At 35.7% G+C, this 12,959-nt stretch overlaps 2 protein-coding genes and 1 long non-coding RNA gene across 3 annotated transcripts; 2 read left to right on the plus strand and 1 right to left on the minus strand.

Moving 5' to 3' along the window:
• Positions 1-541: 541 nt before the first annotated feature.
• LOC141592354 (carboxyl-terminal-processing peptidase 2, chloroplastic-like) lies at positions 542-10,462 on the plus strand. Its single transcript, XM_074412986.1, has 13 exons — positions 542-797; positions 890-1,175; positions 1,253-1,402; positions 1,849-1,931; positions 2,120-2,328; positions 4,548-4,616; positions 5,647-5,762; positions 6,912-6,987; positions 7,070-7,111; positions 7,542-7,650; positions 9,552-9,649; positions 9,856-9,949; positions 10,068-10,462. The coding sequence occupies exons 1-13, from the start codon at positions 768-770 to the stop codon at positions 10,191-10,193; spliced, it is 1,488 nt and encodes a 495-aa protein (XP_074269087.1). The 5' UTR covers positions 542-767; the 3' UTR covers positions 10,194-10,462.
• A 20-nt stretch (positions 10,463-10,482) lies between these two features.
• Positions 10,483-11,584, minus strand: LOC141592355 (uncharacterized). The gene is made up of 2 exons (XM_074412987.1): positions 11,246-11,584; positions 10,483-11,157 (listed from the first exon to the last, which is right to left on the minus strand). Exons 1-2 carry the CDS (start codon positions 11,582-11,584, stop codon positions 10,732-10,734), a joined length of 765 nt encoding a protein of 254 aa, XP_074269088.1. The 3' UTR covers positions 10,483-10,731.
• Positions 10,506-11,906, plus strand: LOC141592357 (uncharacterized). The gene is made up of 2 exons (XR_012521132.1): positions 10,506-10,586; positions 10,704-11,906. It is a non-coding gene; the product is annotated as an uncharacterized LOC141592357 (long non-coding RNA).
• Positions 11,907-12,959: the final 1,053 nt, after the last annotated feature.

Here is a 12,959-nt window from a genome sequence, read left to right on the forward strand (position 1 = left end):
AAAATAAAATAAAAAAAATAAACAGTTTTATATAGGCTCGATTGGGGCTCGAGCTCGCGTTAAAGCTCGCAAGCTTTATAACGGCTCGAGCTTGTGTGATTACATAGGATATTGCTCATATTTTATAAAAATATTTTATCATGATTATATTTTTGTATTACACATATTGAATGTCTCGCTGATTTGCCAAATATTTTTACACATAACCTTAGAACCCTGTTATTTAAAATATTGAAAGAAAAAAATTAAAAAATAAACAGTTTTATATAGGCTTGATTGGGGTTCGAGCTTGGCTCGAGGCTCGAGCTCGCGTTAAAGCTCGCAATCTTTATAACGAGCACTTTTTAAATTTTTTTATCAAGCTCGGTAAGCTCGAGAACGGCTCAAGTTCGAATTTTGATTTTTGATTTTTGAGCATAAGTCGAGGATGGCCAAACTCGCGCTCAGCTCGGCTAATTAACATCCCTAATTATATCTTTATTTTCTTCTCTCTATAATTATCTCATATCTTTATTTCACCACCGAAATCAAGTACAAAAGTACACACCATAAAACATGATCTTACGCTATCCATTACAAGAGGGAACCAAAGCACTAGGAGCAAGAGCAACTATTGGAGTAGGAACTTCGCACTCCATTTGAATGATTGAACCGACATTGTAATACTATCCCGGATTGAGATCAAACAAAAGGGGAGTAATTTGGTAGTCCTAACCATTGACTGTGTGTCATCTTCCATTTTGAGTGTAAGAGCAAGTATTTCATTCATGTGGGCTTCCACCGTTGTATACTCATCGGTGAGTTCTTCTACTAGCCCTTGTATCTATCAATCAATAACCTCTTCATTATTCTTCATTTTGCTGAATTCCCTTTTAAAACTCATTTACAGGCCTTGTCCTCTAAATTTACGCTGCTATATGTCAAACAACCTCGTCCTTCTGTATATAGGCATTCCCATCATGTTCAACATTTGGTTTTTCGACGATTTTGTAAACCAATTTTATCCCAACATTACGGTTTGTATAGTCTCCAATTTTACAAATTAATTGTTGGGAAATCCTTGGAGAAATGCAAACGGCATCCTGTTGTTGTTGTTGTTGCGCCCTTTGTCCGTTTCCTTGTCGGAGTCATGCTCGTAATGTCTGTTTCTCTTGCTACCACTCAAACTCCCTCATGTAAGCTTTAATTGAATCACAATGTCTTTTATATTTTGTAATCGACCTCATTGTGACATGTTACTTGTGCTTTGCAGTGGCGCTCTCTGAAGAGAATCGCCTTTTCTTAGAAGCGTGGAGGACAATTGATCGCGCATATGTTGATAAGACTTTTAATGGCCAAAGTTGGTTCCGTTATAGAGAGAATGCCCTTCGCCTTGACCCAATGAACACTCGACAGCAGACATGTAACACCTCTACACTTTCCTCATTTTTGCTTTCCATTTCATATTCATAGTCTACAACATATTAAGTACTCCAACTTACTACTACTCCCAATCATTTGTTTACCTTTCCTGAAAATATCCCTCGAGCCTCAAGGAATAAAAAAGGAAACAAAGGATTGTAATTGAGGGACTATCAAGTAATTAGATAATGCCAAATGCCATTACATGTTGAAATTATTACTAATGAAATTCATCAATATGGCATTTGGTCTTATATGATACTCCGTAATTTGTAATTGCACTATTTGCTGCAAGCTTTTAATCCCATATTCTTTTGCGTTTCTTGTAGAGACGTTAATTTCCTAATTCACAATCTCATCAAGGAACTGAAAATAATGTCGTTGAATACTGGCCTTTGCAGCAACTTGCTTTGTCATAAATCTTTTGTTTTTTTTTTTCCCTTGCAGACATGGCGATAAGAAAGATGGTTGCTTCACTGGATGATCCTTTCACTCGTTTTCTGGAGCCTGAGAAGCTGAAGAGTTTACGTGTGAGGCGTACATTTCACTGTCTTAGTCATTTCTATTAGTTTTTTCTTAACTAATATGCTTTGTTTTTTTCTTTTAAGCTTCATTGTTTGTCAGTCATCATGCTTACTTGTACAGAAATAAGTAGATTTTATTTGATCTCAAGTCTCAACGCGTCATTACAATATTGTTTATCCTTTTCTGAAGGCAGTCAGGAACTCAGAACTCTCTTACGGGTGTAGGACTGTCCATTGGCTTCCCTACTGGCGTTGATGAATCACCAATTGGAGTTGTTGTAATCTCGGCTGCTCCTGGGGGTCCCGCTAGTAGGGCTGGCATTTTGCCTGGGGACATAATTCTGGCAATTGATGATGCACGTACAGAAAGCATGGGCATATATGATGCAGCTAATATCTTACAGTTAGTTCTTTTACCTTGTTCGCCTCTTTGCTACCTTGTGTCTTTTTTTAGGCTTATCTGCAGGAAAATTCTTGGTAGTGGTGATGGTGCACTAGTCCTTGCTTTTTTATATTCTCTATTATTTGAATAGTTTTTGTTCTTCCCAGTTTCATATTTATTCAGAATCAGAAAAAGGAGATACTGATCATCAACTACAAATTTAGTTTATGCAATGACCTTTTTTAATATAATCTCCAATTTTGATGGTACCAAAGACTTGGTATTCTTTGGGTTCTGTATTATGACGGAATAAAACAAAATAGCACACTAAAATAGACGCGCTTTTGTTTATTTATTAAATTATGAATTAGTAGGCGTCAATGCAATTCGTGATGCAGTTTTCATCTCGACGTGTTTTTGTGTACCTCATTTTATATTTTAGTAACTGAAAAATCATTAGGGCCTACACGGACTCAGAGTTATGTGTTAATGTGGTAATCGAGATCAAAACAAAAGGGAGTGAAGTGACCATGGTGTAGAGAGAATGAGGGGGTAATTATTGCAGTTTTCATCTCGACGTGTTTTTGTGTACCTCATTTTATATTTTAGTAACTGAAAAATCATTAGGGCCTACACGGACTCAGAGTTATGTGTTAATGTGGTAATCGAGATCAAAACAAAAGGGAGTGAAGTGACCATGGTGTAGAGAGAATGAGGGGGTAATTATTTCAATCATTTGGAGATCCCATTACCCTCAAATCAAGTAAGCCCACACTAATCAGTTCAATTTAAAGATTACCTTCTATTTTTGAGTACGCTCTAGTTTACAACATGTGATTTATGTTTTAAGTAACCTTTGTTATTTAAATTTTAAGAACATAAAAGTTACAAAGTAAATTAGATTGAACTTACCCACAGATCCAAGACGATATCAGAGTTGGATCATCATCTGGATATGTACAACTAGGATACATTGCCTGAGTGACTTTATGCTCATGCTAGCGAAGTTGCTATATTATTTCAAAGATTTCTGAGGATTATTCTATTTTTTTTGCTTTTCAGTTCATGTTTAACTTTCAACTAGTTTTAAACCCGTGCAAAATTGCACGGGTATGTATTTGGGCCGGTATTAATGTTTTTGGATGTATTTTTGTTTTTTTTGCATTTCTATTGTACTTATCTAGTTGGTCTAAATCAGCATCTACATAATTAATGTTTAAACTTGTTATAAATACGTGTTCACATGCAATAGTTTAAGAGGAAATAACAAAGGATATTTTTTTAAAAATATATATCGTACTATCTAGTTTTTAAAAATTATGCATGTAATTTATTCGCATTATATGTAATTCAATCCCGTTATTAAATGTAATTCCTTCTCGTAATTATGTAATTTTATTATTATTTAATTTTTTTTTTTTTTAAAATTATGTAATTCATTTATTTGTAATTAGTTTCATTTATTCCGATTTGTAATTCATTTCGCTTATATGCCATTAATTTCATTTATTCGAAATGTATAAAATTATTTCATAGTATTATTTCATAGTATTTGTTCTAAGACGCAATTTGTCGCATGTTTGTATAGCCGAAATTCTGAAGAAATAAATACATTGCACACTAACGGGTCCCACCATAACATGTATTTCCAAAAAAAATAAAAGGTTGAATTAATGACGTGGCACGCCCTGGATTGAGTATTGTCTTCTGAATTAATAAAGATAAGATTGTCCAATTGGGACAAAAGTTCACTATTCTTTGGCTTTGGAATAGGTTGAAAAGAAGCTAAATAGCTCACTAACTCCTTATGCTTCTTTTATTGTGAAGCAGTAGAGTGTCTATGCATTTTATGATTTTCTTCATAGGTGATCCAGAAATAGTCTGTATGTATTTTAAAGGAGTAAGTCGGCATATATCTGAGTATCTGACCCCTTACGGCCATAGGTGGGAGCCATTGAGACACTAGGGTAATGTTGTATCAATTACCAGTGAACAAACATGCTGTTGTCATATGATGATGTCTTATTTAGCTAGCCTATGTCAAATTATTTTGGGATGGTGAAATCTACATGCATGAGGTCCTCGTGTTGCTCTATTTAATTGGGTAGCATGTATTCTCAATCTATGATGGCAACTCACTCTCTAGTTTTCTATTCTAGTCAATAGTTCTAAACGTTCTTTCTAGGACGCTCAAGATTAATATGTTGACTTAATTGCTTATGTGTGCAAATTTATCACAGGGGACCTGAAGGAAGTTCAGTGGAGTTAACAATTCGTAGCAGGGGTGAGCTTAAAAATGTTGTCCTGAAGTAAGTTAAAAATTTCCTCTCTTCTGAGATAAAAAGGTCCATCTCCCCCACCCCTTTTTTCTCATACCTTTTCTCTTTATGAGACAAGGGGAGTACGCAGAATGGAAGCTTCCAAGAGACTTGAGATCAATCCCGTGTAAACCTTTGAGGGAACAAGATCAACACATAGCCACCTATTAAACTACGCTACGAGTTTCCTCATAGAATTACTGCTTTTTCTTTTAATAAACGACAACAACATTACCCTAGTGCTTCAATGGCTCCCGCAAATTGCGGAGTAAGGGGGAGTCCGATGTAAGCAGCCTTACAACACAAAGAGGCTGTTTCCAAATGAGTCAAGATGAAAATTGTGTCAAGAACTGCATTGAATAACCGCTACTTCACAAGAGAAAGAAGTGCACCTACTTTAGTGAGCCATTTTGATTTCGTCCATCACAATCCATATTCAAAGAGTAATGAGTTTTTGGTTCCATTGGAATATGGAAGCACTGCCTTTTCTTTTAAATGTAAAATAAAAATATATGAGCTTCTTGGAGAATAAAGAAGAAATGGCATTGAAGAGTACAACGCATGCATAGAGAAAAAAAGTTAATAGATGATGAATTTTTTATATTTATTCCTCACATTTTAACTCTACATTTCTTTTCTATCCTTCTCAATGTTTTTTTAGATCTATTTTTTTTACACTTTGTTTCGTTTATCATTATGAGTTTCTTTATACCGCGTTGGTGCAATGTTGAGAGAAATAAATTTGTTGCATTTTATTTTTTGACTTTGATGGCTTTATTTGTAAAGTAAATTTACCTTCTCCTTTCTTTAAAAGAAAACCAGTTTTTATGTGTCAATGACAGTTTCGAACGATGATTCATTTTAATTTGGGACTCAGGCTTTGTTGTTCTTGCACTCAAAAAAGAAAAAGTTTTTGGAGTTTCTGGCATCTACCTTTCAGTTTCATCTTTCTTTTTATTCCGCCTCTAACTTGATATGTTACTTTTTATTTTGATTTTAATTATGCGCCATATTGTTCCAGGAGAGAAAAAGTCACGTTGAACCCAGTCAAATCCAGATTATGTGAAATACGTTCAGCAAAGGATACTGCAAAAGTAGGATATATCAAATTAACATCATTTACTCAGAATTCTTCTGGTGAGCTCAGCTCTCATGCTGTTTCTTTTTCAAACGTCTGCAGAATGAGTGTATGTCTCTTAGTCTTAGACAGTCTGTTCCTTTTCATGTCTATGTATCCGATGTCATTTTCTTGATTCTTACTCTGTAAAGGATAGGCAGAATTAAAGGTATGGAAAAGAGAGGGAGGATTGAGGAGGTATCCATAATCCTTATTTCTCATAACAGTGATATGATGATGGAGAAAGAAAGAGTGAGAATAGGAGGCAACTGTTTCCTCTGTTCCCAATATACCAAATAGTCTAAAGACATTGAACTTTAATTCTCATTTACTTCTGATTATTATCTTTTACCTTCTTCCATAGCTAATCTAACAATGGAACTCTTTCTCTCGAATCTTCTTCCAAGCCTCTACCGCGAGTGACATGGATACCCATCAAATTTTTTGTTCTTTATCATATAAGTGTGTCCTGTGACTTCTCTAAATCAAAATGTGAACATATAAGCTATACCAAACATTCTGAAAGAGTACATTGGCTCCTTTTACCCATTTGGATCTTCTCCCCTGTCAAAATTTTGAGTGAAGTTCCTTTTGCTATAACTGTATTAAAATAAGAAGAGAAAGAACCAGCTTTTTTGTGTAAACTTGTATCCAACGAAACAGTTAGCTGATCCAGTGCATTCTTTCATGCCTTGCCTCTGGATCTCCTTCATTTGGGAAGTGTTTATTTTTTTGTCTTTTAATGAACTACATAATTAGTGAGAAGATCAATATTTGCTCCACAATTTCGTATTCTTCCCTTTGTTTGCATTTCATTTACTTCCCCTTCCTAATCATAAACTTAAACAAATTGTTAGTGTCATTGGATCAGTGAGGGTTGTAACTTTCATGTGAGTGTTTATCTCTGAAATTAGAGTTCGGCTGCCTTGTTCCGCCCAACCTGTCTATGTATGTATGTATTAAAACATTACCACAGTGCCTCAAGGGCTTAGCCTTTTAGGTGTATTTTAAATGTACCATATATTTTCTTTTCCTGTTATCCTAGAGGATTTAGCTCTTGTGTCTCGTCCATTGTACTTCCATAACTTTCCAGGATGCCACTTTAGCATGTTATTTTGCCATTTTGTCACGTTATTTGATTTTTTTTTTTTTTTGTATATTCCGTCCAGCTGCTGTCAAAGAAGCTATAGAGACACTGCAAAGTAAAAATGTTAATGCTTTCGTGCTTGATCTTCGAGATAATAGGTGAAAATTTTGCATTCTTGTATCCATTTACTATAAAACACAAAAGTAAACTGCCTCTAGACTGACATGCATTACTTTGCAGTGGTGGTCTCTTCCCTGAGGGCATTGAGATAGCCAAAATATGGTAGGCATTTGAATTTGTTCGTAGAAACATAGTATTCTCTACATTTATTATGCTGTCTGTGAGTTTCTTTGTTGACTGCTAACAAAAATAAAAATCTGTGTTTTCATTATGTTTTCACATGCATGATAATGGATTAGGAATGAGATTTGAGCAGGGATTTAAAAGGTATAGGAGTACGGTTGTACTGTGGGAAACAAAGATTGAGGACAGGAGGGTGAGGGAACTCGCGGACTGTGTTAAACACTTTTTTCTTAAAATAGTCGTCTCATGAAGATTGAAGAGTTTGTTTATCCAAATAATGTGACCGTTTTTTTTGAATTTTTTTTGTCCTGTTTTATCTGATATTGCTCTTGAGGCTGTAGGCAAGATAGGGATACCAGATTTTCCTTCTCTACTTGTGAGAACTACTGATTTTATCTGCGATATTCAGGATGAACAAAGGAGTTATTGTGTATATTTGTGATAGCCGTGGTGTTCGTGATATATATGACGTTGATGGAAACAGTGCTCTAGCACCTTCAGAACCTCTTGCTGTTCTGGTACTCAACTTCTTTTAATGATGTTTGCATCTTTACCTTGTTTCTACAAAAGGACTGGCCGTAAAGCTTCTCCAACACGACCACGACACTTGGATACTTAATTTAAACCGAAACGTGACAGTTTATGAGTTTATCACATATCATAAAATCTCTGACCGTATACTTGAATATGAACGTAGGAAACTTCTGACTCATGGTATTAAAATGCAGTATCGGTATGGCGGTAATGGTCATGGAAATATCGCAAACGTTATGTAACGTGTCGCGGTCGATGCAGTCAGAATTTTGATAAAGTTACCAAATAAGCAACACGGAATAATGCTGTTATTTTGAAAAAGATTCATCTTTGCTAGAGAAATCTCTAAAATATCGCTATTAACGCCATTATTTTGGAAAAAAAAGACAAAACCGCAATAATGGTGTTTTTGAATACACTGTTATGTGATATTTTATCGTAACGGTGAACACCAAAGCCATTACATTATGCAACGACCGCATTTTAATATCCCATTCTAACCTAGTCTAAGTATATGTATGCTGTGATGCTCGGGCTCTCTTCTGATCCCGCCGTATCCGTACGGACCCGACCCAGACACGGAATACGTGTCGGATCCTGCAATGTGCAATCGGAGACTTCGTTTTGGTTGAACTATGAAGATTAAATATTCATGAAGCAATGAAGATATAAAAGAAGTGAAGCTTTTGTAGTAGGGACTACAACTAGAGAATAATAAAAGAAATAAGATATTCAAGTTAAATTTTACTTGGGGATCCTCGTATCCGAGTCCTTAATTATTAGATTTCAAGAGTCCGACCCTCGTATCCGTATCCGTATCTGTGTCGGATACTCCTATCCGAGTCTGAGCATCACATTATGTATGGTGTGGCTGCTAGTGTTTGATCATCGCCATGCTGTAGTGACAAGCGTTTCAAGGTGTTTGTTGTTGAGTCTTTTATGTTATTGGTCTTCTGGTCTTATCGACAGCCGCCTAAACTTCTGCATGAGAGAATAAATAGCATGTCTTGTAAAACAATAGTGATGGGATAAATTAGTTTATGCTACATCTTTCTGGTGCTATACTGCTATACTGAGCATTTCTCTGCGTTTTTCTACAACTTTTTGTCAATTTTCATGCATGACTGGTAACACCAGAGATCTACCTAGTATGCTTTCCTCAAGTAGTCTTTGAAAATCTTGTTTCTAAATTTACGATGGAGATCATACAATCACTACATGTTTATTTACTTTGAATAACAATGGTGTTCTCTTAGACATGTGCATAAAACTGGGCTTCTTGATACTGTTTGAACATTCTTCTAGTTGTTGCTCAAGCGCCCAAATTGGTATTTTGTCATACACTCCTATTTACTAGAAGTCACTCACTAACTTTGCTTTTGAAACAAAGTTTTAGGAAATGATATATGTACGAGCAAAGATATGGGCAAACACTTATATGGGAGTATCTTGTGGCTTATTTTTTTTTTTTTTTTTTAGAAATCATTTGTGGCTTATTTTATATTCCCTCCGTCCCGGTCATTTGTTGTCCTATTTCATTTTGGGGTGTCTTAGTCAATTGTTGTCCTTTCTATTTTAGGATTGCATTTGATGAGCAATTTCATCCTTGACACTCAATTTGGTCCACTTGTCATTTTATAATTTGCCCCCTCCTCTTATCTTGGTCTTTGTCAAAAACCAAAACCAAAGACAATGATTGACGGGGACGGAGGGAGTATCAAAGTGGAAATGTATTAAATTAGTTCAACAACCTTAATAAAAGGAAAATATTGTGAATCCAACTGAATTGAAGGAGACAGGGAGCAATATTATATGGCTTTACTTTGGGGTTTCAGTTTGCGTCGTTGATTGTGCTTTGTACGTGTTCATTTGTAATTCTGCTCAGGTGAACAAGGGCACTGCAAGTGCTAGTGAAATATTGGCAGGGGCATTAAAGGACAACAAGCGAGCTGTGCTTTATGGAGAGCCTACCTACGGCAAAGGGTACTCTTTTTAAGTTTCTTCAGTGAGCCTTGTATGAGGTTGTCTTACATGTGAAACCAACTGAAATCCTTATCTATTCGTTGTTAAATAATATAGGATTAACGGTTATGTCTCAAATGTAAGACGGTCTCATATAATTTATTGTGAAGTTTTATTGTTCTTTTCATCTTGTTAGACGTTTATCTGTAATTTGGTGCCCTCTATAGCAAAATACAGTCGGTTTTTGAGCTATCGGATGGATCTGGCTTGGTGGTCACTGTTGCTCGCTATGAAACTCCCGCTCACACGGATATTAACAAGGTTTTCTAGGGTTCCCACTGTTTTAATCTTTTTCGTACCCAAGTTTCACATTCTACTCTGGTTGAGTCTTCTCACTTATAGCTTTAATTTAATGTGTATCATTAAATGTTCTTATTAGGTGGGAATCAAACCCGATCATCCTCTACCAGCATCATTTCCCAAGGACGAGAACGACTTCTGCACATGCGTCCAGGATTCCTCATCAGCTTGCTTTCTGGACAGGCAACAGCTCTTTTCAAGATGACCTTAAATCTCATGAATATGGCTATTGTTTTTCATTGTATCGGAAGGTTCATTATTTTACTCAATTATTCATTGTAAGACAAGTTGCAGAATTTTAGACAGATTAATGATTGATAGTAGCTCCAACTATGGTGTATATGCATCGTTCATCATTGAAAAACACCAACAGTTCAGTACCTACTGTTCATGAAGCACATTCTTGTATTTTGGTTGAATCTCAACTCTAAGAATTTACATGTTTATATACTAATGACTCCTGTCATTCCCTTCCTTCACGTGAGTACTTAATCTGGATAGAATCGTGAGTTCACTATTGACCGTCGATTAATCTGGGATGGTGCAGGACTTAAATTTACAACAATGTTATTCAATTATTTTACGGGACATCCGAAAGGCAAGTTTTCGGGGAAAAATAATTTACCTTTATTGTACAATAGTCTTTAAAATGAAGAGACACCATGAAACACATTTCATGTCTTGTATAAAATTAACCTCTCGTGGTTTGATGCAGGAGGTGGTGATAAAATTAGAGGCAATTATCATCTCTCTTCCAGTGAACTCCCTAGCTTCTTCCCCGTCATCATCTCAAATCTTTGTTTGGTAGCAGAAGGCCTCTCTGTTTCGTGTTCAGTAAGCAACTCGTCCCACCCACCAAAACTGTTAATCCTCGTTCTGTAATTTCTGCTCTTGTTCTTTTCACCTTGTCGAGTTTGTTGCTGTTGGGTATTCTGGTCCTCCATGGAAATGTCCCATTTTCCATCAAAGCGCGACCTTGAGTGCTTGTATTTGGGTGTAGGCTTAGAGGTAAGGGTATAATTAAGTGATTGGGACAACTTGTTGAATGCAAAGGCGAGCAAGGAGAGTCCAAATGGGATGCCTGAGCCCATGATGAAGGCTTTTGGTCCGGTTGCTATCAGGAGGGATATCAAGATGATGGGTAAGAATAAACCATACGATTTGAACACCTACACTAATTCGAATCAGTCAGGTATTTATTTAATATTTATAGATGAAGAAGATAGGTATGTAGTATGTAGTATGTAGTAGTGTTACCTGAAGAATCCAGAGATTATCAACTAGTTGTTGGAGAATACCACCCTCTTCTTCATCGTCGTCTTGATGATCATCAAACCACCATCTTGGTTGCCTCGACCGTCTACCATTTCCTCCTTGGGGTTTTCTTCTCCTCCTCCTCCTCCTTAGAAACACCACATTGTCGTCGTCGAACCTCGAGGGATCAGAGTTAACGTTCCGGGCATGTAAAATGACAGAGCGAGAATTGAGGCGTAGGAAGGGAGGAGTTAGTGGAATAAGGAGCAAGTGAGAGGAAGAGAGTTGCCATGGTGGTGGTGGTGGTGGAGTAGAAGGTAAGGGAGGAGCAGGGTACGCCATAGTTTTAGTTGTGTTGAATATGGCGTGTCATGTTTTATGACCACACCACGTTTTCTTGTTGCGCGTTATCTGTTTCTTTTGTCATCTCACTTCAGGTTGTACAGCGTCGACAAAACCAAACGCAAATACAACCAACCACCTATCCAATTGGAATTGTAACGGTAATAGCAATGCCACACTCGTAGGGGTTCCCCGTATTTTCTTCTCATTTTCTCTTTCCCTATCATTTTCCACTAATTTTTTCAACAATAAATCTACGAGAAAAAGGATTGTACATCGGATGTACTACATCATATTTAATGACTTTTTGAGTTTTTGTGTATTTTTTTCGAGTATTATAGAGTTTATATATTACATTTTAGTTTTATGATGTCAAAAATCAAATATTTTTGAGCTTATATGTAATTTTTTTGAGTTATAATGTAACTTTTTGAGATTGAAGTTTAAGTAAATAAACTCAAAAACTTTAAAATAAAACTCAAAAATTTTAGATTAAAACTCAAAAACTTTATATTAATGCAAAAACTATAACATCTAATGTACTACATCAGATGTATAATCCACTTACTTATAAATCTACCCGTCTTAATCTTAAGACAAGTCGGATAAAACCGTATTATGTGATAATGGGGTATCAAAATGCGCCATGAGTAATAGTTGGCAAGTTGCGTGTAGTCTGCACAGGAAAAGACTAGCTGAAATTAGAAGTGACAGTCCCAAATAAAAAATTGAATAATATTACCTTCCAAATGCACATTTTGATTACACCCAAAATTACAGTTCGCCTTGCTTATGATGGATATATCCGTCACAAGCTTGCGATGGGTCGAATAGTACCATATTGTTGCAAATGGTATAAAACTGGACACATGTGGTGTGTAACAGTGTAAGTGAGAGGGCGGTAGTAATAAATGTAGGAAGGGAATGAGTTGATAAATGAGGAGAGAGAAGCGACACATGAGAATAAATAAACACAATGTTATAAAATGTAGAGAAAAAAGTGAACAATAGTAGAGAGGTGTATATTCCTTATTACCATAAAGAGGTATATATATATACGGAGTACATCACTACAAATGGGTGTATACTCCTTTCTAGTCGCTATTTCTTCCTTCTTTTCTTTTTCATGGTAGTCGGATTTTTTTTCCCTATTTCCTTTTTTGAAAAGTTTTGTGTGGTCAAAATTCATTTGCATGTGGGATAGAGTGGGGTAGAGTGTTTTGTGTGTTCGAAAATAATTTCCTTATTTCTTGTGCAAAAATGAGAGGAAAGAAATGAAATGACTATGAGGAAGTATATATATATATATATATATATATATATATATATATATATATATATATATATATATATATATATATATATATATATATAT

The sequence above is a fragment of the Silene latifolia genome, chromosome 7, assembly GCF_048544455.1.
Source record: "Silene latifolia isolate original U9 population chromosome 7, ASM4854445v1, whole genome shotgun sequence".
In the NCBI taxonomy this organism is placed as follows: Eukaryota; Viridiplantae; Streptophyta; class Magnoliopsida; order Caryophyllales; family Caryophyllaceae; genus Silene; species Silene latifolia.